Source organism: Rhinopithecus bieti, unplaced genomic scaffold, assembly GCF_001698545.2.
Source record: "Rhinopithecus bieti isolate Rb0 unplaced genomic scaffold, ASM169854v2 scaffold_26424, whole genome shotgun sequence".
In the NCBI taxonomy this organism is placed as follows: Eukaryota; Metazoa; Chordata; class Mammalia; order Primates; family Cercopithecidae; genus Rhinopithecus; species Rhinopithecus bieti.
In genome coordinates this window covers 683287-707645 of record NW_016811744.1, presented here as the reverse complement: position 1 = coordinate 707645, position 24359 = coordinate 683287, and the positions used below count along the sequence as shown (strand labels likewise).

The following is a 24359-nucleotide window of genomic DNA, read 5'->3' as shown; positions in this document are numbered from 1 at the left end:
CCACCATCTACCTCCTGGGAGCTGGCCCCTTGCCAGCTCACCTTGATTCACTCCCATGCTGCCAAGTGAAGTGTGAACTATGATCATGCCTAGTTCACAGATGAGGACACTGAGGCCCAGAGAGTGTGAGCATCTCGCCAAGGCCAGCCATCTAGAAGAGGAGAGGGTGGGATTTACACCACCTCCACCAAGCCCAGGAATGAGTCACAAAGTGGGCACTGCCCAGCTACTTGGGGCTGTGCAGAGAAGAGGCTGCTTGCTGGGCACTCAGCAAACTCTGCCCAACAGCCCAGCAGGTGGGCAGTGGCCCTGGTACCCCCACATGCAACCACACACCCTCCCCTGGCCCACTGCTCGCACCCCATCTCAATACACTGGCTTGGGTGCCTCCCTGCATGGGCCCTGCAGAGAGGTACCCATTTGAAACACAATCAGCTTTTCATTGCAATTACAGGCAAGGCACTAAGACACAAGGAACATGGACACCGAACGAGGGGCCAGGGAACATGCACATTTTTAGATGAAATGCCCAGAACCTGGCATCATGCCTCCTGAGCCCCTCATGCGCTGTGAGGGGTAAGAGGGTCAAACAGCTGGAGGGTAGAGAGATGACTTCTCAGGAGACAATAGTTAGTGCTCCTGTCACCCTTCATCTGAGAACCCAGGAGCTAGAGGAGAGAGTGAGCCTCATCATGAGTACCAGAGGAGCAGCAGGGGACATCCAAAGCACCAGAGAGAGAGAGAGAGAGACAGAGACAGAGACAGAGAGACAGGCAGTGACAGCTCAAACCTCAGCCAGATCCAGAGCGTACAAAGTTTCCTGCCTACAGGACTGCCCAGTAAGAGCTCTCAGCCTGCCTCCTTCCCTCCCCACAAGCCCTGCTGCAATCCCTGTACCTGGGGGTTGGTGGGGAGGAGGTAAGTGAGAAAGGAGGGGCACCTCTTCCTGAAGGCCCCAAGAAGAAAGGCATTTTCACCCAGACAGGTGTTCAGTTTTGATTTTATGGGGTCTGGCAGTTTAATTACTAAATGGAAACTTGAGACTTTCTGGAATTATGGTATTTTCTGTTGCTTAGACAGATTACAAAAGTCACAAACTGCCTGAGTTTCCACCCCAATAGCAGGCCACCAGCCCACTCCACTGAGCATGCTGGGACACTGGGTGAACAAAATCAAGTACCATTAGGATTCTACCACATGAGTCTGCTTGTTCAACAAGCTGATTTCATAAAGTAAGGGATCATGCTATAATCCAAGCTCTGCAGGTGTAAGTTGTGAAAGGCTGAAACGAACCAGAAAGATCATAGGTGTCCGGTTATCTGATTTGATGGGGTGTCTGAACCTTTCGTTGTCTTTGAGCTGCTTCAAAACTCTGTAAATTATTATTATTTCTTTTTTTTCTTTTCCTTTTTTTTTTTTTTTTTTCTTTGACAGAGTCTATCTCTGTCACCCAGGCTGCAGTGGCATGATCTCAGCTCACTGCAAACTTTGCCTTCCAGGTCCAAGTGATTCTCATGCCTCAGCCTCCTGAGTAGCTAGTATTACAGATGTGCACACCACGCCAGGCTAATTTTTGTATTTTTAATAGAGACACTGTTTCACCATGTTAGCCAGGCTGGTCTCGAACTCCTGACCTCCATTGATCCACCCGCCTCTGCCTCCCAAAGTGCTGGGATTACAGGCGTGAGCCACCGCGCCCTGCCACAACTCTGTAAATTATAACTAATAGCAAGGCAATGATTCTTCTCTATAAACATGCAAATAAGTGTTGTCCAGTGGAAGCACAATTGATTTTTCCCTTCTTTGTGGAAGAAGCCAACTTTGCCTATATTAAGCAAATTCATCTGGGCATTCCTAACAGTCTACACATGCACTGGCTCTTTGAATTCTTCTCTGAACCAGGCCCAGGAATGAGCCACAAGATGAGCACTGCCCAGCTCCTTGGGCTGTCACATCTTACTGATTCCTACGTGAATTCACAAGTAAATAAAATATTTGGCAGTTGTTCACTTAGTATGCAATTCAAGATTTTGCTTTAAAAATCCTTTCACACTGCTAGTGTAGTTGTCTGATAAGGTTAGCCCTTTCCACACCAAAACTGCCTGTATTAGTGTTGTTTGGAATAAACTGAGGGTAGAATGTATATGGTATGTGTATGTGGTGTGTGTGTGTGTGTGACAGAGAGAGAGAGAGAGACAAAAGAGAGAGACAGAAGGATAGAGATAAACAGATGGGCATCGACTCAGGACATCAGTTTAGCCTACACTGACCAATATGATAGCCACTGGCCACTTGAGATGTGGTGTGAGTTGGGATATGCTACAAGTGTAAACTGCACACAATATTTTGAAGATTTCATACAAAAAAGAATGCAAAATCTCATTAATAACTTTTGTTATTAATATCATTAATATCATTGTAATATCATATGTTGAAATGATAATGTTTTGGATATTGGATTATTACTAAAATTAATTTTACCCATTCCTTTTCACTTTTTAAATGTGGCTACTAGAATATTTAGAATTCCATAAGTGACTTGCATTTCTGGCTTTCACTCCTGTTGGAAAGCACTGAGTTAGACTGTGTAGTATGTCTATTTAAGACTGCAGTTTCCCGGCCGAACATGGTGGCTCGTGCCTATAATCCCAGCACTTTGGGAGGCCGAGGCGGGCAGATTACCTGAGGTCAGGAGTTCAAGATCAGCCCGGCTAACATGGTGAAACCCTGTCTCCACTAAAAATACAGAAATTAGCCAGGTGTGGTAGCGCATGCCTGTAGTCCCAGCTATTAGGGAGGCTGAGGTAGGAGAATCTCTTGAACCCAGAAGGGGAGGTTGCAGTGAGCAGAGATCAAGCCACTGCACTCCAGCCTGGATGACAGAGCAAGACTCCATCTNATTTTCCTGCCTCAGCCTCCCAAGTAGCTAGGACTATAGGTGTGAAGGGACATTTTAAATCTATTCAGGCTCTAGTATCCATTTCCTAATTAGAGGTACTGTAACAGTATACTGTTTTGCAGAGGGAAGAAAAGTTACTGTCTTTTTTCCAGCTTCACCCTGATACTCCTAGACAACAGTTAAATTAATTAATATTTAGACAGTTAAATTTAACTAGACAGTTAAATTAATTAATATTTACTGAGCAGCCCCTACGTGTTTGACACTGACCTGAGTAGTTTGGCAGCTACAGTAGAAAACTAAGGTGCTGTCCTTGAGATTGTACCTGGTTTTTTTGTTTTTGTTTTTCTTCGTTTGTTTGTTTGTTTTTGTTGCCTGGGCTGGAGTGCAGTGGCACGGTCGGCTCACTGCAACCTCTGCCTCCCGGGTTCAAACGATTCTCCTGGAGGAGCTGAGATTACAGGCGCACGCCACCATGCCCTGCTAATATTTTTTGTATTTTTAGTAGAGAAGGGGTTTCATCATGTTGGTCAGGCCGGTCTTGAACTCCTGACCTCAAATGATCCACCCACCTCGGCCTCCCAAAATGCTGGGATTACAAGTGTGAGCCACCGCGCCAGGACTTCATTTCTACCTGTTTTTAAGGCAAGATGACCACGAGAGAAAATGAAAGAAAAATATGGCATGGTAGCTGGTGAAGGTCTAAGAGATATGGAGTAGTGTTTTCAACCCTGTTTCTGTGCCAGCCCAGCTGCGACCTCTGGCATACCTCCCTCTATCCATCTCAGGGGTTTTATCTGGGTGGAGGTGTAGCCAGCAACACCACTGCCCCTCCCCACTCCACACACAGTGATTCTGATACATGTCCTCCCCTTGAAGAGCAGCTCTGCTTTTGCTCCCACTGAGAAGGACTATTTGAGAAGTTCAGCAACCAGTGAGAGCTGGAGTGGTCAAGGCTTTGTTTGTAGGTAAAACCCAGATGGCCCTTGATAGATAGTTAACTTGGAGAAGGAAGAAAGAAAGGGAGGGAGGGAGGGAGGGAGGGAAGAGGGGAGGAAGAATGCAGGACCCAAAGGGCCTAAATGCCCCCACTGTGCCCAAATTCTGTGTGGCTCAGGACCGGCCTCCTCCACACTCCCACCACCACAACCCTGCACCCTACTTGTTCCTGGGGGCCCCCAAGGGGAGCCTCACCAGAAGGCTGCTCATAAACCCACCGCCCCTCATCTTTCCTGTCTTTTTAGAAGCCTCAGAAGCCTTGCCACTTTAAGGACACCTCCATCTGAGCCAAGGCGCTCGCTCCAGATGTCCCAGAGCTCCTGGTCTTGGGTGTCCCTGCCACACGTCTCCCCATGGAGCCCTGCTCTGGCTCAAGCCCCCTAACTGTGCATGAGGAGGCCTCTTGCCCTCACTGGGACTGTCCAGAGCCTTCCCATCTCTCTGGAGGGACTTCCGTCAGTTTCTGCCCCTTCTCCTCTTCTGCCAAGAACTCACATTAAGTCTGATAGCAGAAGCATCATCTGGCACCCTCCTGAAAGGAACCCAGAGTGCCTCCTTTGTGGACTGGTACCTGGATTTTCCCCACTCCCTCGCCCTTCAGCCATGCTGATGGCAGAGAAGGTAAGAACTTCCAGCCCATTTCCCTGGAGAAGCGAACTTGTCATCTGTCACTGCAGAGAAGGCTCTACCTTATGCTCGTAGTACATTATCCTTATTATGTGCTAGGATATCACATTTAAAAGGACAAAAAAGGCCAGGCGGTGGCTCATGCTTATAATCCCAGCACTTTGGGAGGCCGGGGCAGGTGGATCACCTGAGGCCAGGAGTTCGAGACCAGCCTGACCAACATGGCAAAACCCCGTCTCTACGAAAAATACAAAAATTAGCTGGGTGTCGTGGCATGTGCCTGTAATCCCAGCTACTTGGGAGACTGAAGCAGGAGAATCGCTCGAACCCAGGAGGCAGAGGATGCATGAACTGAGATCATGCCACTGCACACCAGCCTGGGCCACAAAGCGAGACTCCGTCTCAAAAAAAAAACAAACAAACAAACAAACAAAAAAAAAAACAATAAAATAAAAGGACAAAAAAAAAAAGAAATGTAAAATACTTGAAGGCGCTTGTATTATAATATTAATAGGATTGACAGTATCTGCTTTCCAGGCTGAAGTGATTCGTTCATTATTCTAGACTTCTTTAGTCCTTTGCAATTTGTGGTAATTATGCTTTTCTTTTTAACATTAAAAAAAGTATAAAAATAAAAGGCAAAAAAAAAACATTATCCCATTAGTACGACCTTCCCCTCCTCCATCCCTGCCCCAACACCCCTGAAGACCCTGGATGCAAACAAAGGCCTGAGAGAGCCTTGTCCCTGCAGTGCAGGCCTCACCTGGGGCTCAAGTCAGAATCTGCATTTTATTCCCTAGGACAGCCTCTAGTCAGGGCAGGGGTCCGCTGCGCTGCCCAATTGCCCTCGCCCCAGCTTTGAGGCACCAGAAGGGCAAATGCAAATTTAAAATGAGAATAAGTTTATTCTCCTTGGTGGAAAAAAAAAAAAAGAAAACAGACTTTCCCATCTCCTTTTCTTTAGAAAATCTATAATTGCAAGTTCCTTCCTGGACTTTTTTTATGTAGATCTGTTAAAAAGCTAAATAAGCCTCTTTCAAGTTTCACATCCCAGGAATGTCTCCTTAAGGACCTAGGAGGCACCATTTGAAGTGTAATCACCAAGGGAGATACATCTTTATCTCCCAGTTTCCGTGGGCAACGGGGAGCCTAACTTTAGCCCGGTGCCTGGCTCAAGTTGCAAACACACTTCCAGTCTTAAAGGAATGAGTTTATTTTTTTTTTTTTCCTTTAGATAAAGGCAATTAGCAAACCCACGTGGCCACCCCAGTTACCTGGGGATTTACAGAGACCTGTGTGTGACCACAGGTGCTGTCAAGTCCGCTTACCTGAGAACCCGCAACATTTCCCTTGAGAACATGGACGGGATGGGTTGCACCTGGTTATATACAAGCGCAAGACTTCCTTCTGCCTTTGCAATTTCTTAGCAGATTGTCTGTGATGAGCATCGCCATCTGTTTAATGTCTATTCAGTAATTAAACTTTTCTTTCTCTTCTTTTGTGGAAGGGTTTTCTGCGTTGGCAGGAGATTTTTGTTTTTGATTATGTCCCCAACATACCTGATGTTCCACCCCTCAAGAGCCTCAGCCTTGCCCAGGGAGGGCATGCGGGTGAGTGGCCTCTGCCATGGACAGTGCTGGCCAAGTTGGCCCAGGTGCACAGCAAGGGCTGCTCCCCAAAGGCTTCCTCCCGGTCAGCATGGGTCAGGCCCCTGTTGTGTTGCTTTCTCTCTTTTTTGTAGAGTTCAAGGGGGTCCTGCTATGTTGTCCAGACTGGTCTTGAAAGCCAGTTCAAGGGATCCTCTTGTCTCAGCCTCCCAAAGTGCTGGGATTACTGTGCCCAGCCTTGTGTTGTATTTTCTGATCTTATCCTGCAACCCCTTGAGCCCCCAACCTGGGCCCCAGTCCCTGCGCTGTCCCAGCCTGCCAGCCCTCTCTCTCTCTGCACATTCTTTCTTTAGCTGAGTTAACACCACTGATAAGGTTAAAGACAGGCTCTTAAATTTCTGCCCTGGCATGAGAAATATGTGACCCACATGCTTCTCCAGCTTAACTGTCCAGTGTAACTGTCAGGGACTGATGGGCGCCGGCCAGCCCACAGCCCACTTCAGTCCTGACCCTCCCCAGCCTGAACCTGGACTCCCCCATGTTCTGATTTTCCTGCACAAGACTGCAAAGGCCTGGTTAAGCTGGAGAAACATAAGGAATAGGTAGGTCTGCACACGCTCACCTCTTCCTTTGCAGTGAACTGTCTTGAATCTTCTAGATGGAAAAGCTGGGGGTGTGGAGGTGCAGGGATAGGACAGCTCAGGGAGGCCTTGGGCAAAGTCAAGGAGTAGGCCCAGTTTCCCTGTGTGTGCCTTCCTGGGACTCGGTTTCCTGTCTGTGAAGCAGGGCTGGGCTGGATATTGACAGCACCTGATGGTCATTGAGCTCCTCTGTCCCAGGCACTCAGCTGCTGGGCACAGTGCACACGTGGCAGTCCGGTGCCCTCTCACGCTCCATGGTGACTATGTTTGTAGTTATACTCCCGACCCCAGAATAAAGACTACACTTTCAGCCTCCCTCACTGGCAGGTATGACTATGTGTGGTGGCAGTTTTCTCCTTAAGAGACAGATGTTTGTGCCTCCCTCCAACCCGCTGGCTAGCACCTAGCTGGCACACAGCCTCCTAGGGCTATGAAGATGAGGGCCACAGCCACAGGATGGGGGAGCCGTGAGCCGAGTCTGGCTGCGTCTCTGATATATGGGGCGTCACACCCCAACTCTACCTCCCATCGGATGCTACATGAAGAGAACAAACTCCACCTGATGGAAGCTTCTGTCATTTGAAGTCTTTCATTCTCACAACAGAAACTAACCTCAACCAATACAGTGTGAGTATCGGCCCCACGTGCTTAAGCAAGCTGTCCAAGGTCACACACAGCTGGGAGGCAGTGAAGCTGGGTTTGAGCCTGTTATCGACCTTTGTGCAGACAGACCTCAGAGCAGAGCACAAGGCAGCGAGGCTGTAGGTCTGGGGCTCCCTCTCCAGGAGAATCAACTGGCTGCACACAGCCCGGAGAGCCCATGGGCAACCTGAGTCCTTGCACCTGGAAGTTTCTGTGTCCCACACATATCCAGGAGCTTAAAATGAAGATGTCTGACTTATACAACTTTTTCATAGCACCAACCCAACCCTCCTAGCCTCCTCGTCTGAGGTCAACCCAGGGCAAGCCCCTTGCAAAGCTGATTTAACTCAGAACCACTGGACATACCCACAGGGCAGTGACCCTGCAGCCCTCAATTAAATGTGCAGATGGACTTGGGGGTGGGCTGGTACCCCAGATGCCCTCAACCTCCCAGAGTGGCAGAGCCCCTGGAGGCCACAGCCCTGTGTGTACACCACTGGGGAGTCATCACAGGATACTTCAAGAGTTCAGTTCAAGGCAAGGTGGCTCACGACTGTAATCCCAGCACTTTGGGAGGCTGAAGCGGGCGGATCACCTGAGGTCAGGAGTTAGACACCACCCTGGTCAACAGGTGGAAAGCCCATCACTACTAAAAATACAAAAATTATCTGGGCGTGGGGGCGGGTGCCTGTAATCCCAGCTACTCAGGAGGCTGAGACTGGAAAATCGCTTGAGCCTGGGAAGCAGGGGTTGCAGTGAGCTGAGATTGCAACGCTGCACTCCAGCTTGGGGAACAGAGTAAGACTCTGTCTCAAAAAAAAAGAGTAAAAAAGAGTTCAGTATATCATTTAATGTGGAGCTGCTTCCATCACAAGGCTGAGGCTGTTTCTCTGCTCCCCAGATCTGGGCTGGCCTGTGGTTTGCTGACCTCAGCCTTGTAGTTCTCACTTTCCTGGAACCTGAATGCCACCATGCAACATCCATAAGACAAAGCCCAGGATAAAAGATCACTTGGAGAGACAGGCTTGGCCTGCTGCCACCCTGCCTGAGGCTGGACCCCTGGGAAGGAGACTCTGATGGACCCCCAGACCCAGTCAAATGACCACTTCCAAGCTCAGGCAAGAAGGGACAAAGAGCCACCGGCTCAGCCCACAGCATCTGAGAAATAAGAAACCGCTGCATTTTTTGAGGCGGTAAGATTCGACAGGCTTGTTCTGCAGCAATAGATGAGTAGTACCCCATCTTGGCCCGTGTTCTGATGTAGACAAACAGTAGCATTGACAAAGTTTTAAGAAAAGTTCACCCAAAACTGGGGTTCCTTTCTTCATTTCGACCCTTCGTTACAAGAAACGGAGGCCAACCCCACCCCACCCCACCAGACTCACTGCTCACTGGTCCCTGAGTGCCTGTGAGTCTCAGTGAGAGTTACCTTGAGGCCAGCCCTTCTGAGTGGAGGGTGCTGGGTACTGAGGTCAAGTCGAGCTCAGTCCAGGCTGAAAGGAGTGCAGCTCTGGCCAGGATGTCAGGGCTGTGGCCTCCCCAAGAACCTCCTACCCTGGAGTAACTCTGGCCCCTCCAGGCTTTGCTGCTGTGGCTGTGTGAGGGGAATTGCTGTCCCAGCATTCTGGCCCCTTGCCCCCAGCCCCTCCCGCACCTCCATGGGCTTCAGGCCTCAGTACAGAGTCACCTCCTCCAGGAAGCCATCCCCCAGTGCAAGTCTGGCCGACATTCTTCCTTGCCTGGCCTACCTGCTCACTCTCACGCCATGGCTTTCTGTGAGCAAACACAAAGATAGGAAAACCTCTGTCCCTGGCACAGAGCAGAAGCTCTGGAAATGTCTCATGAGTGAGTGAAGGCACATGACAAACCTCCAGCCCTGTAGAGGCTAAAAGCTGAGAGCCTTTATAGATGCTGTAGGACCGAGGAGTTTGTCAACTGCAGCAGGTCATGCCCGGAGGTTTATCTCTGGGTAGCAAGGTGTGTCTCCCACCAAAGGCCATCGGCACAGGGCCCACCCTGCTGACCCGAGGCAGTGCACAGCAGAGGCCAGATGCAGTGAGAAGGAGCCTGTCCTTGGCCTGCTGTCTGCTGCCATGCTGGTGGGAGCGTGGACACAAGTGTGTGGTGTGCATGGTGGTATGGCAGGTGGGAAGTTGGGGGTGTGTATGTAGCAGGGGTGTGTGTGTGTGTGCATGTGGTGGGGGTGTGCATGCATGTGTGTGTGTGTGCATATGCATGCGTGTGCATGGCAGAAGACCTCCTCTTTCTGGCCTATCTGCCCCCCCCACTCCTGCTGCCAACACACTGTCCACCCTTCACTGTCTTTTTCCTTGGGACTCGTTGATCTGTCTCCACTGTCCCAGGTGTCTGGAGCAGCCTCTAACCTTCCATCTCCCAAGGTACTTCAGCCCTGCCCCTCCCAGCTGTGGAATGTCCCCCAGGATGTGCCACTGACACAAAGAGCCACACAGGTCCAAAATAGAATATTATCTAACCTGCTGCTCCCTTTGCTGTCAGCAACACCTCCACCATGCTTCTCTCAGGACCCCCCTTGAACTCTCTGCTTCCTCCCTGAGGCTGAAGGAAAGACAGCAAAGGGGCCACCTTCCTGTCCTTGGGTCCCACAGGGATGTATCCTTGTAATGATACCCACTTTACGCTTGAGTTGGATCCAGTTAGCTTCTGTGGCTTGCAATCCAGACCCACACCCACCTCAACCCAGGCTCTAGAGAGTAGCCCCTTGTTTTTCCTGGCCTGGGTCCACCTGGTACCTGCCAGGGTCCCAGCCTCTGAGTCAGCCCACCTTGCCCTCATCTGTGCCACCTCCAGGCAGACTCTAGCTTCTGCCCTGGCCTGGCTTCTGGGACCTGCAGCTGTCTGCTTCCATCCTATGTGGATGGTGCCTGAAAGTGAATAGGGATCAGTTACCAGCCCAGTATCTGTCCCCTTCCCAATAGCACTGATTCCCATGGGGAACTGCTTTTCTCAGACTATGTATGGGTTTGGTGGGAGGGTAATTCCTGTAACCAACCCTACAGGGTGTAGGAACCCAGACCCTCAGCAACACAACAGGCAACAGGCTCCCAAGCTAAGTTTGGCCAGCTAGGCCACCTCTCCCAGATTCTATTTCATGACAGCATCATCCAAGAGCAGTGGGAACACTGGAGATGGTCCATCCCAGGACTGGTATGCAGAGAATCCCAGACAGGAGGTGACTGCTCTGCTTCCAGCTTTTTGGCCCTCCAGAGAAACCATACTTCCCATCTGCCCCAAAACCTGATCTTCCAAACTCCCACCATTTCTGTGCATCCCCGACATCTAATAGATCAACTGCCTTTCATTTACATTTGTCACAACCAAATGATACACCTGCCCTTCAGCCACTACTGAACTGCAGCTGGGTTAGCCCAACTTCAGGGTCCACATGTCATCTCAAGCCTGTCTTGAATAATGTTCATCATCCTGCAATGTGAGGATGGCCACCACCTTGATCTTATACCCACGTGTGTCCTGAGCTACATTTCTCATAATCAAAAATAAACTCAACATATCACTCCAGCCTGGGCAACAGAGCAAGACACTAGCTCTAAAAAAAAAGAAAGAAAAAGAAAAAAGAAAAAAGAAAAACCCAGCAAAGTTGGGGAAAGAGAAAGCACCTGATTTCCAGAGTTTCCACATCATGAGATGCAAATGTCCGGTTTTCAACAACAACAACAAAAAAAAAAATCACAAGGCATACAAAGGAATAGGAAACTAAGACCCACTCAAAGGAAAAGAATAAATAAGTAGAAGCCATACCAGAGGAAAACCAGATGGCTGACTTACTAGACAAATACTTTAAAACAACTGTCTTAAAGATGCTTGAAGAGCTAAAGGAAGATGTGAACAAAGTCAAGAAAATGATGTATGAACAAATAGAAATTCCAATAAAGTGACAGAAAACTTTTTGGGATTTTTTTTCTTGGTAGCAAAAAATTACGAAGCTGAAGGATACAATAAATTCTCTAGAGGGCTTCAAAGGCAGATGTAAGCAAACTTGGCCAGGCACAGTGGCTCATGCCTGTAATCCAGCACTTTGGAAGGCTGAGGCAGGAGGATTGCTTGAGCCCAGGAGTTCGAAACCAGCCTGGGCAACATAAAAAGGCCCTATCTTTTAAAAAAACTGGCCGGGCGCGGTGGCTCACGCCTGTAATCCAGCACTTTGGAGGCCGAGACGGCGGATGCATGAGGTCAGGAGATCGAGGACCATCCTGGCTAACACGAGGAACCCCGTCTCTACTAAAAAAAAATACAAAAGGCTAGCCGGGCGAGGTGGGCGTCTGTAGTCCCAGCTACTGGAGCTGAGGCAGGGAGAATGGCATAAACCTGGGAGGCGAGCGTGCAAGTGGCTGAGACCGGCCACTGCCACTCCAGCCGGCGCGACAGAGCGAGGGACTCCGTCTCAAAAAAAAAAAAAAAAAAAAAAAAAAAAAAAGAAATTATCAAATTTGAGGAACAGAAAGGAAAAAGATGGAAGACAAATAAACAGAGCCTAAGAGACCTGTGGGACACCATCAAGCAGACTGATACCAATTGTGGAAATTCCAGAAAAAGAAGAGAGTGAAGGACTAGAGAGATTATTAGGAGAAATAATGGCTGAAAACTTCTCAAATTTGATGAATGACATGAATATAAACATTCAAAAAGCTCAACAAACTCCAAGTAGGAAAAACTCAGATACTCATACTGAGGTTCATTATAATCAAACTGCTAAAAGCCAAAGACAAGGAGACAATATTAAAAGCTGCAAGAGAGAAGTGACTCATTACATACAAGGGATCTTCAAAAAGAGTATCAGATATCTTGGCTGGGCATGGTGGCTCACACCTGTAACCTTAGCACTTTGGGAGGCCGAGGCAGTTGGATCACTTGAGGTCAGGAGTTTGAGACTCAGCCTGGCCAACATGGCAAAAACCCATCTCCACTAAAAATACAAAGATTAGCCAGGCATGGTGGTGCACGCCTGCAATCCCAGCTACTCGGGAGGCTGAAGCCAGATAATTGTTTGAACCTGGGAGGCAGAGGTTGCACCGAGCCAAGATCGTGCCACCACTGCACTCCAGTTGGGTGACACAGTGTGACCTTGTCTCAAAAAAAAAAAAAAGGATCATAAGATATCTCATCAGAAACCTCAGAGGCCAAAAAGCAGTAGATTGATATATTCAAAGTGCCAAAAGAAAAAAAAAAATCTGTCAGCTGAGAATCCTATATCTGACATAACTGTTCTTTAAAGAAAGTGGAAAATGAAGACATTCCCAGATAAACACAAGCTTAGGGAGTTCATTATCACTAGATCTGCCCTGCAAAGAAAGCCAAAGAAAGCCTTTCAGGATGAAATGAAAGGATACTAGACAGTGACTCAAAGCTGAATAAAGAGGCCAGGCGTGGTGGCTCACACCTATAAACTCAGCACTTTGGGAGGCTGAGGTGGGCGGATCACCTGAGGAGTTGGAGACCAGCCTGGCCGACATGGTGAAACCCCGTCTCTACAAAAACTACAAAAATTAGCCAGATGTGGTGGCACATGCCTGTAATCCCAGCTACTTGGGAGGCTGAGGCAAGAAAATCACTTGAACCTAGGAGGCGGAGGTTGCAGTGAGCTGAGATTGTGCCACTGCACTCCAGCCTGGGTGACAGACTGAGACCCTGTCTTAAAAAAAAAAAAAAAAAAAAAAACGCTGAATAAAGGAATAAAGATCTCATCTATGGCCATACCACCCTGAATGTGTCCAGTCTCAGAAGGTAAGCAGAGTTGGGCCTGGTCAGTACTTGGAGGGGAAAAATAACGATCTACGGTAAAGGAAAATTCAGGGTCAACTAAAGTAAAATTAATTATATAAAAGATAATACAGTAAAAGCTAGTATTATTGTAACTTTGGTTTGTAATTCCACCAAGTGGAATTTGTTCCTGAAATACTAGAATGGTTCAACATAATAATCAATAAATGTAACAGACCACATTAACAGAAAAAACCCCACATGGTCATCTCAATTGATGTCAAAAAAGTATTTAGCAAAATTCAACACTCTTTTGAAAGAAGAAAAAGCTCAACAGACTAAGAATAGAAGGAAACTATCTCCAATAATAAAATTCATATGCCAAATCCCAAAACTCACAGCTAACAACATATTCAATGCTGAAAGCCTGAAAGCTTCTCCTTTAAGATCAGGAATAAGACAAAATGCCCACTTTCACTGCTCCTATTCAACATAGTATTGGAAGTTCTAGCCAGAGTAATCAGGTAAGAAAAAGAAATAAAAACACCTGAATTGGAAAGGAAGAAGTAAAATTATTTGTTTGCCCAATACATGTACAATGTTTCAGGTCAAGGGTCAGAACAGCACAACCTTACCAGCAATAGTCCTGCTGTCTTTGTGTGAATCCCACCTATTACTCACTAGCTACTGATCTCTCTTGCCCACTCTGCCTCAATTTCCTCACATGTAAAGTGGAAGAAAAATAATAGTTCATGCTTCAAAGATTTTTTGTTTGTTTGCTTGTTTGCTTTGAAACAGCATCTGGCTCTGTCGCTCAGGCTGGAGTGCAGTGGTGCAATCTTAGGTCACTGCAACCTCAGCTTCCTGGGCTTAAGTGACCCTCCCACCTCAGCCTCCCAAAGTGCTGGGACACAGGCGTGAGCCACTGTGTCTGACCCAAAAGATTATTTGAGGAGCAGGTGAATTAATGTGTCACTATTTTAATAATTAAAATATCACATTTTAAATTAAAATATAAGGCCGGGCGTGGTGGCTCATGCCTGTAATCCCAGCACTTTGGGAGGCTGAGGTGGGAGGATCACTTGAGCCCAGGAGTTCCACACTAGCCTGGACACCGTTGGGAGACCCTGTCTCTACACACACACGCACACATACAAAAACTTAAAGTGGCCAGGAGTGGTGGTACGCGCCTGTGGTCCCAGCTACCCGGAAGTTGAGGCTGGAGAATCACTGGAGCCTGTGAGTTCGAGGCTGCAATGAGCCGAGATCACACCACTGCACTCCAGCCTGGGCCACACAGCAAGACGCTGCCTCAAACAAACAAACAAAAACAAAAAATTAAAATATTAAGTGATAATTAACGAGTGTTAATATCCACTTGTTGTGCAGACAAGACCTGGACTTAGGAAACAGGCCCAGGGAAGGAGCAGAACAGTAGCTCTAAAGGACGCCTGGGAGAATCAGCGCGCGGCGGGGGGAGCCCGGGAAGCTTAGTGGGGAAGCGCCTCTTGATTGGGTGAGGAATTCTATAAATTAGTGGAGATGGAAAAAAAAAAAGTATTCCCAAAGTGGCAGACAGCACTCAAGAAAGACGTGGTGGTAAGAACGAGTACGAATAACGGGGACAACGAGAACACTGGAGATCGGAGAGTGTTGAGCTGGAAGCTGTTGTGCAGCTATGGGCAGGCTCGTGAGGACCCCGAAACCGCCAATGCACTTCCCGGGCGCAGACGCTGGCAGGACGGGAGGAACCCCGACACCCTGCGCCATCCCTTCAGGAAGGGTTACTTCTCCCCGGCCCGGTTTGTGGGCCTTGGGCCTTCTTTCTGTTGGGATCCTCCTCGCGTGTCGCCATCGCTACAAGTGGGCAGCTCTGCGGGGAAAACTGGGACGCTGGGGGCTTCACCAAGGAGGCCGGCGGGCGACCACTGTGGGGCCTGGCGGGGTGACGGCCACTGGGAGGTTTGGGTAGGGCCTGGAGGGGTGACGCGGTCAGCCCACTGGAGGACGACACCTCCCGCCAGCCCAACCCTTGCACGCGCGGCCGCCAACCCAAGACCCGCGGCGCCCACTTGCCAGCCCCAGCACCGCGTTGCCCAGGAAACCGAGGGTGGGGCTCCGCGTTCTCTGTACGTCCAGGTACTTGAAAGGTTGTCGGCGGGATGCGGCGCCTGGTGACGGACGGGGCGAGGAAGGCAGCGATTGGTGACTTGAGGCGATGGGCGGGGAAGTCGCGCGGGGATTGGCGAGTTGCGGTGATGGGCGGGGCAGGCGCGCGGAGATTGGCGGGATGCGGCGCGCAGCGCGGTGAGTAGGGTCCCGGGAAACGGGGTAAGCTGTGGGTGGCGGTTCTAGGCCGCGAGACCGGGCTCCTGGGGCGGTGGGCTGGTGTCTTGGCGGACGTTCTGCAGCTGCCGCGTGGATCCGAGCCGGGGGCACCCGCCGTGACTGGGGTAGCCCCTAGGGCGCCCTTGGCCCCATCCCAAGCAGCGCGGCCTGGCTGCTACCGCCATCAAACAGGTTCCAGCCGAAAACTCTTTAACTAGTCACTCGTTAGACACGTGTGCGGAGCCTGTGTCCCAGGCCAGTGCTGTCCCGTGTAGATAGATTGCAAGCTGCTACGGAATTTAACTTCCTAGTAGGTGTACGAAAAAAGTAAAACGAAACAGAAATCAGTTGGAGTAAATCCATAAATATATCCAAACTGTTATTTCAGTTGTATTTGAAGAAATTATTGGGATATTCTTTGTACTATTCTTGGAAATCTGTTGTGTGTCCAACCCAAACGTCACAGTTGGACTCACCGCATCTGTACTTCGTAGCCCCAGGTGGGTAGTGGCATAAGACACAAAAATCTCAGCCCTCCTGGAGCTTATGGTTTAATTGCAGCAGGCAGACAATACGTTTAAAATATAGTTTGTTAGAAGGTAAATGCTGTAAACAACAATAACAGTTGAAGTACTGGGAAGGGTTGCAGTTGTAAATCAGATGGGCAGGACACAAGGTAACATCTGAGTAAAGATGTAAGAACTTGAAGGAAATGGGCAAGTGAGCCCTATAGGTATATGGGAGAGGGGCAAGCAAGAGTTCAGAGGCCTCCTGCCCTGGGGAGGGACCCAAGGTGGAGGAGTGGGAACCAGGAGGGTAGAGGACCAGTGGAGCAGATCTCATAGGCAGTTGTAAGGACTTGGGGCCTTATTTAATGAAATGAGGACACTTTGGAGAGTTTTGAGCAGAGCAGTGACTGATTTATGTTTTGGTTTTGGCTTAGTTCATTTTATTATTTAGTAATAGATTTATTATTTCACAGGAGGCTTATTTAATAAGGCAGGCCTCATGTCTGGAGATGAGGCAGGTGCTGGAGAGCTGGACGGAGGCAGATCAGGCATTCCATTTGGGGCACGCTGAACTTGATTGAGACCCTGATAGTTGTCCAGATGGAACAGGACACTTGAGTCTGGGGTTCGGGGAGAACTGCAGATGAGAGAAACACTCCTAGCTTTCCTTTTCTCTTTTTGGATGACTGCTACAGGGTGAGACATCGGTATCCAGACACGATAAATTTCCAAGTGTACACAATGTCTAGTGTCAACTACAGCTGTTCCCCTTCTTTTCCCAGCATCCTTTGGGTGCAGTGAGACTGCAGGAGAGCTGCCGCTTTGGGGATGGGCCGGGGCAGCAGGAATGCCTTTGTGTTTTCACAGTGACCCTCCTTGGCCTGGGCGAAGCTGTGTGGACCAAGCAAGCCAGGAGTGTGGCCATGTTTTCTGAGCAGGCTGCCCAGAGGACCCACACTCTGCTGTCCCCACCATCAGCCAACAATGCCACCTTTGCCCGGGTCCCAGTGGCGACCTACACCAACTCCTCACAACCCTTCCGGCTAGGAGAACGCAGCTTTAGCCGGCAGTATGCCCACATTTATGCCACCCGCCTCATCCAAATGAGACCCTTCCTGGAGAACCGGGCCCAGCAGCACTGGGGTAAGTGAGAGTTTGGGAAGGTGCTTCCCCCACACCAGCCCAGAACTTAGAAATGTTCTGCAAGAGAACGGGAACATTTCTCTAATTGATCCCACCTCCTGTTACCTTGGGAAAATTAACCTCTTTTTCCCTCAGTTTCTTCTTAAGATAGTAACAAGGATTAAATTAAGTAATTTGTGGATTTGAAGTTAGTTTTAGTTCAGAGGCTGGTTGGAGATAAGGACTTAGTTCTGGCGGTGATGGTGATTATTTCACTGGCAGAGGAAAATGGTTTTCCTATCTTCAGTGCAGATTACTCAAGTATTTGCCTGTGCTGTAGCCAGAGAGCCCCTCAGTGTGGCAAGACTGGTGAGGATGCACTCTCTGGTCTCGAGGGGACCCCCTCTGTTCACTCATGTCTGTTTGCCTCTCCTCCTGGCCCCTATATTTGCTGGCCATGAATTTTCCTGTCCCTTGGGCTCTCTGTCTTTCCTAATAAAGTGGCCTGGCCAACACAACCCTTGTTCTTTGCCCCCCTTTCTTCCTCGGTGATCTCTCCTGCAGTTGGATTATTCTTGGTGGTAAAGTAGGGCCCCCCATCTCCCCCTTTGAGTTTTGGGTGCTTCCGCATTCCCCCATTCCTACCACTTACATAAGAGTGGCTTTCCTGGTAGTTTTCAAATCCATCTCCTATTATCTTTTTAAACTGAGGATTTTGTAGGTGAGACCAGTCTTACTTGTTTTTACTGTCCTTGGCACCAGGCGAAATGGATCTTAGCCCTAGTTGCACATTGGAATCTCCTGAGGAGCTTTGAGAAGCCCATCTCATCCCACACCAAGCCAAGATCAACTCTTATTATAGGCAGCCAGGAGAACACTGGGCCCAGACATCTAGCTAGAACATCAAATTCATTAGGGATATGTATTAGTCTGTTTTCACATCGCTATAAAGAACTACCTGAGATAGGGTAATTTATAAAGAAAAGAGGTTTAATTGACTCACAGTCCCGCATGGCTGGGGAGGCCTCAGGAAACTTAACAATCATGGCAGAAGGTGAAGGGAAAGCAAGGCACGTTTACATGATGGCAGGAGAGAGAGAGCGAGGGGAACTGCCAACCATTTTTAAACCATCAGATCACGTGATGGTTTGATCTCACTCACCATCACAAGAACAGCATGGGGGAAATCCACCCCCACGATCCGATCACCTCCCACCAGGTCCCTCTGTCAACACCGTGTGGATTATGATTCCAGAAGAGGTGTGGGTGGGGACACAGATAAGGTGTGGGTGGGGACACAGAGCCAAACCGTATCAGGATGTTTTCTGTTTTGTTTACCTGAGACAAAAGTGCTGGTCACCTCTCCTCTCCCACATAATCGGGGGCTCCCTCCTGCGGCTCTGGTAGCTTTTCCTCACTTTCCTTTCAGCCCTCGGGACACCTTCCTTGGCTCTTTATAGAGCTCAGTTACTACTCGGGCCCAATGTCAATGCCACCTTCTAGATTCTTTCTGGCAGCACCTCCTCTGGTTGCACATTTCTCTCCCAGTTATTGGAGCTGCCAAAAAAGCTCCCCAGTGATGGACGACAGCAATTTCACTGTGCCCACAGACTGGTCAGGAAACCAAACAGCTGCCAATATGAATGTGTTGCTAGCGGTGTAGCAGCAGTAGCACTCACTCACAGGCCTGGTGGTTGAGGCTGGCCCTCACCCTGAATACCTACATGTGGCTTCTGCATGTCCTCACTGAAGCTCAGCCTGTCTCTCCAAAGTGGTCCCTCCACTCACCTGTTCCCCAAACCGGCCCAGCCCTTCCTGCCGTAGGCTTTTCCCTTCATTTGGCACACTCTTTCCCTCGTCTTCCCATGACCCCATCTAAGCCCCACTGTCAGCTGAAGTATTATATTCTTTGAGGGGCCACTTACAGCCACCTTGACCAATGAGGGCCTCCGTTTTCTACCTCAGCTCACCATGTGTTCACAGCACTTGTCACTGTGGCGAGTTACTTGTTTATGGCCTGCTGTCGCTCTCCGGCCTAGACCCAGTGGGCTCAGTGGGAGCAAGTGTTGGCCTCTATATCCAGTTTCGATCTTGGTGCCAGCACATTGCCTGAGTATCCTGCTATCCTGCTGTCAGTTACAGGGATGACATTCTGCCCAGTGCTCAGGGGCACACACTTGGATCCCAGTTGTGTGCCCTTGGACACGTTGCTCTGTGCATCAGTGGGGTGATGATATCTACTCCTGGCATGTTTTCAGGGTTGACTGAGTTACATGTACAGTGCTTAGGCCACCTGGAGAGAGTAAGAGTGGGATAGGTGAGGATGTGGAGTCTGTTGCATTGCTGTCTGCAGCTGGCATCCTTCTTGTCTTGTTTTGAGTTGCTCACCTCTGTCTGCTCACGAATGTTCCCGGTTCTTCCCAGGCAGCAGGGGCTCAGGCTGTGCTGGAGTCAGCTAGGCTAAGGGGCTGGTCTGGCATCTGCGTTACCCTATCACCTCCTCAGTATTTTCTCCAGGCCTGGATCTGTGCTGTGTGGGGACCTGTATTCCTCCCTCCTGCCCACACTGACTCTCCATACCTTTCTTCTTGAGAGTGCTGAGCCCCTCCCATGTGTTCTTGTTCACAGCCTCTTCAGAATCCTGAGAAGAGGCTGGGGAAGACGGTGCCCAGGTGCCCTGGGTAAACAAGGCCACCTGACTCCACGGGAATGGAATGGGTGGAGGGGATCTGAGGTCTGCATTTTGAGTATCTCTGCTCTCAGAGGGTGAAGCATTTGGTAGGGGTGGAGGGTGGGGTGGAAGAATCTAAAGTCTTAAAGAAAATGGCAGTTATTTGTAGGGCAGGGCCGCGTTGAGACTTGGCATGCTTCTTTTTAAGAACCAGTGTTGTAATTTAGGTATAAGTGAAGCAGTACTTTGTATTAGTTTCCTGTAGGCACTGTAACAAAGCACCACAAACTGGTTGACTTAAAACAACAGACATGGCGGGGCGTGGTGCCTCACCACTATTCCAAGCGCTTTGGGAGGCTGAGGCCGGCGGATCACAAGGTCAGGAGATTGAGACCATACTGGCTAACACGGTGAAACCCCATCTCTACTAAAATACAAAAAAAAAAAAAAATATTAGCTGGGCGTGGTGGCACACGCCTGTAGTCCCAGCTACTTGGGAGGCTGAGGCAGGAGAATGGAATTAACCCCGGAGGCAGAGCTTGCAGTGAGCTGAAATTGTGCCACTGCGCTCCAGCCTGGGTGACAGAGCAAGACTCCGTCTCAAAAAAAAAAAAAAAAAAACACAGACATTTACTCTCTGGTAGTTCTGAAGGCCAGAAGTTGAAATCCAGATGTCAACAGGATTGGCTCCTTCTGAAGGCCCGAGGGGAGGGTCCTTCCTGGCCTCTTCCCTGGCGTTCCTGGGCTTGTGGCCGCATCACTCCACTCTGCCCGTCTTCACACTCCCTCTTGTCTGTGTGTCTGTTTCTCTGTTCCTCATGAGGACACTTGGCATCCAGGGCCCAACCACACCTAGAGTCCCTGGTCTCCTGTGGCTGACTCACCTTTTACTGTCACCTTGAAGTCCAGGGGGTCCTTGCACTTGATGTTCTCTCCTGGCGAGAGCCAGGGCCCTGGGATTGGCCTCTCGTGGAGTGCTGGGCAGAGCCTCCATGGCCTCTCTCAGGGTGGGGCTACTTCATCTCTGAGTCTGTACCCCTGGTGTCCTAGGCAGTGGAGTGGGGGTGAAGAAGCTGTGTGAGCTACAGCCTGGGGAGAAGTGCTGTGTGGTGGGCACTCTGTTCAAGGCCATGCCGCTGCAGCCCTCCATCCTGCGGGAGATCAGCGAGGAGGTGAGGCAGGGCGCTACACGGCGGGGCCGCCAAGCAGACCTGGCCTCCCCCTAGAACACCTCCCTGGGGGTGGGGGGTGTGGGGAAGCAGGTTCAGAGATGATGGGCTCCAGAGGGGTGGGGGCCGGGGTGCCAGCTCACTAACACCAGAGCCTTGATGGGCTCTGGCCTCAAGATTATACCTCCTGTCTCTGCATTCCAGCACAACCTGCTCCCCCAGCCTCCTCGGAGCAAATACATACACCCAGCTGATGAACTGGTCTTGGAAGATGAACTGCAGCGTATCAAACTAAAAGGCACCATTGATGTGTCAAAGCTGGTTACAGGTAGGGAGCCCAATGAGGGGGTGAGGGTGATGCAGGTGAAGAGCCCAGCAGTAGTGTGTTAGGGATGGTGTGAATGGGGAGCCTGGGGAGATGTGGAGGGGGGTGTGGCCTGGGCACACATGTGTTCTTGAGGAGGTAGGTGAGGCTGCAGGTGGTCGGAGGCCGTCAGACTGGGTGCGACCTGGCTGGGAGATGGGTCTCCCCACCTCCATCCAAAGGCAGTGACCCCAGGAAGCAGACATGCCTCCCGGAGTCCTAGGTGAGAATTCACCAGTGTGGTTGTGGAGGACTGACTGGTTTTGCCTGTTGGGGTGACTGGAGGAGTGGTAGCACCTGGGGCTCCCTGATCAGGCCTGATGCCACTGCTCCCCAGGGACTGTCCTGGCTGTGTTTGGCTCCGTGAGAGACGATGGGAAGTTTCTGGTGGAGGACCATTGCTTTGCTGACCTTGCTCCCCAGAAGCCCACACCCTCACTTGACACAGATAGGTGAGCAGCAGTTCTCGGGGGCCGGAACCAGCTCATGGTCAGTGGAATCTTTGAGTCGCACCTAGGAGGGGCTGCCTCCCTTCTTGGCACCCTGGAGGACCCCACCTTCTCCCATAGGTTCGTGCTGCTCGTGTCCGGCCTGGGCCTGGGTGGAGGTGGAGGTGAGAGCCTGCTGGGCACCCAGCTGCTGGTGGATGTGGTGACAGGGCAGCTTGGGGACGAAGGGGAGCAGTGCAGCGCCGCCCATGTCTCCCGGGTTATCCTCGCCGGTAACCTCCTCAGCCACAGCACCCAGAGCAGAGATTCTATCAATAAGGTATGGAGCCCGCCTGGCTGCATTCAGCCCCAGCCCAGGAGGCTGCAAGCCTGTAAGACTCTCCTTCCCCATGGCGAGTTGGGTACCCTGTGGGGTCTTGCAGGTCGGTGGGAAGCGCCCTGCAGTGACGCTGGGGCCTCCTGCACTGGGGCTTCTCGTGCCCAGGCCCTTGCTGAGGGTGGTGGGAGGCTAGAAGGGAATGAGGGTCTATAGGACAACATCTGCATCTTCTAGCTGGTGGGGCTCTGCTCTCCTCTGAGCCTGGGACTCGCCTGGGCCTGATGGCTTCCTGGGCTTCTATTCCAGGCCAAATACCTCACCAAGAAAACCCAGGCAGCCAGCGTGGAGGCTGTGAAGATGCTGGATGAGATCCTCCTGCAGCTGAGTGTGAGTGAGCTTATGGCTGGAGGGGTGATGGGGATTGCAGTCTTCAAAGCTGCCACTGGGCAACATAAGGCAGGCAGGAGGGCAGGGGGATTGGCTGGAGTTGGGGTAGGGGGCTTCTTTGGGGTTGAGCTCTCCCTGCCCTGTGCCTTCCAGGCCTCAGTGCCCGTGGACGTGATGCCAGGCGAGTTTGATCCCACCAACTACACGCTCCCCCAGCAGCCCCTCCACCCCTGCATGTTCCCGCTGGCCACTGCCTACTCCACGCTCCAGCTGGTCACCAACCCCTACCAGGCCACCATTGATGGAGTCAGGTAGCTGGCACAGCCACACTTCAGTCTGACCCAGCCTTTTGCCTCAGGAGGCACAAAGAGGGGAGGGGAGGGAGGGTCCAGGAAGGTGGCAGGCCTGCAGAGGCCCACCTGGCATCTGTTCCTTCTCTCTGGGGTATCCCCACAAGCGCGCCAGATGAGCTCTGGGCTGACCACTATGGGTGGCACCCATAGCCAAGGGTCAGCTGAGCTTTGCCTTGCAGATTCTTGGGGACATCAGGACAGAACGTGAGTGACATTTTCCGATATAGCAGCATGGAGGATCACTTGGAGATTCTGGAGTGGACCCTGCGGGTCCGTCACATCAGCCCCACAGCACCTGACACTCTAGGTAACAGGCTCAGCCATACGGGGTGGGAACAGAGGGCCAGGAGGCCTGGCAGGACCCTGAAGTGCACAGGGTCCCCCTGTGGGTTTGCACTTGCCAGCATTGCTGAGAGCTGAGGAGTTCAGAGGCTTGGCACCTGCTCTGGAAGCTACTCTGGAATCTTAATTCTAAGGCCAATGGCTCCCCACCCCGACAGGCAGCAACAGCAGGGCCAAGGTCTTGTGACAGTATCTGGAGGTGCTCCTGTTGTCACACTGGGGGTCTCCTACTGGCCTGCAGTGGGAGGAGGGGCTGCAGCCCCACATCCTGTGCAGAGTGCTAGCGCTGAAGCTGGAACCCTCCTCAGAGCTGCCTGTTCTCCTCCAGGTTGTTACCCCTTCTACAAAACCGACCCATTCATCTTCCCAGAGTGCCCACATGTCTACTTCTGTGGCAACACCCCCAGCTTTGCCTCCAAAATCATCCAAGGTAATTTTTGTCTTCTGGGGGCCCAGGCCTGATTTGCTGATTCACTCTCACCTGGGAACAAGGTTCTCACCTGGAGACAGAAAAGAAAACCTGCATTGTGGAGTCCCCCCAGCTCTTGTGGGATGGACAGCTGAGGTCTGCTGTGCAGCCATTATTTCACTGTGGGAGCCAAGCTGCCTGGCCAGCTGGGCAGGGGCTGGAACAGCTCCCAGCCTGTGTGCTCCTCAAGGCTAATCTCTGGTCTCCTGTTGTCACTGCCCCACTGTGTGCCAACGGGGACTCCTGTTTATTTCTGGCAGCTTCTCTTTGAGGCAGGACTTACTTGGAACCTACAGTGGGTCCTGTGTGACTTCTTTGCAGGTCCTGAGGACCAGAGAGTGTTGTTGGTGACTGTCCCTGACTTCAGTGCCACGCAGACTGCCTGCCTTGTGAACCTGCGCAGCCTGGCCTGCCAGCCCATTAGCTTCTCGGGCTTCGGGGCAGAGGATGATGACCTGGGAGGCGTGGGGCTGGGCCCCTGACTCAAAAAGGCGGTTTTGACCAGAGAGGCCCAGATGGAGGCTGTTCATTCCCTGCAGTGTTGGCATTGTAAATAAAGCCTGAGCACTTGCTGATGTGAGCCTTGAGCCCTGGGCACTCTGGGTACAGGACTCCTGCAGGGGTACCCACAGTGACCATAGCCCCTGCACTCACCAGCCGGTCTCCCTCCTCCCCATCCCTGACCCCTCAGAATGTGAGCAGTCT

General features: G+C 50.9%; 1 protein-coding gene across 2 annotated transcripts; it reads left to right on the top strand.

The window, feature by feature from the left end:
• The first annotated feature begins 15386 nt into the window (after positions 1 to 15386).
• On the top strand, positions 15387 to 24231 carry POLD2 (DNA polymerase delta 2, accessory subunit). Of its 2 annotated transcripts, none has more exons than XM_017894918.1 (11): positions 15387 to 15479; positions 16877 to 17152; positions 20853 to 20974; positions 21176 to 21299; positions 21673 to 21787; positions 21905 to 22103; positions 22410 to 22490; positions 22644 to 22801; positions 23023 to 23150; positions 23514 to 23615; positions 23976 to 24231. In XM_017894918.1, the coding sequence occupies exons 1-11, from the start codon at positions 15431 to 15433 to the stop codon at positions 24134 to 24136; spliced, it is 1515 nt and encodes a 504-aa protein (XP_017750407.1). In that variant the 5' UTR covers positions 15387 to 15430; the 3' UTR covers positions 24137 to 24231. The 2 variants fall into 2 exon arrangements, with proteins under 2 accessions (XP_017750407.1, XP_017750408.1); XM_017894919.1 differs by lacking the exon at positions 15387 to 15479 and adding an exon at positions 15531 to 16000.
• Positions 24232 to 24359: the final 128 nt, after the last annotated feature.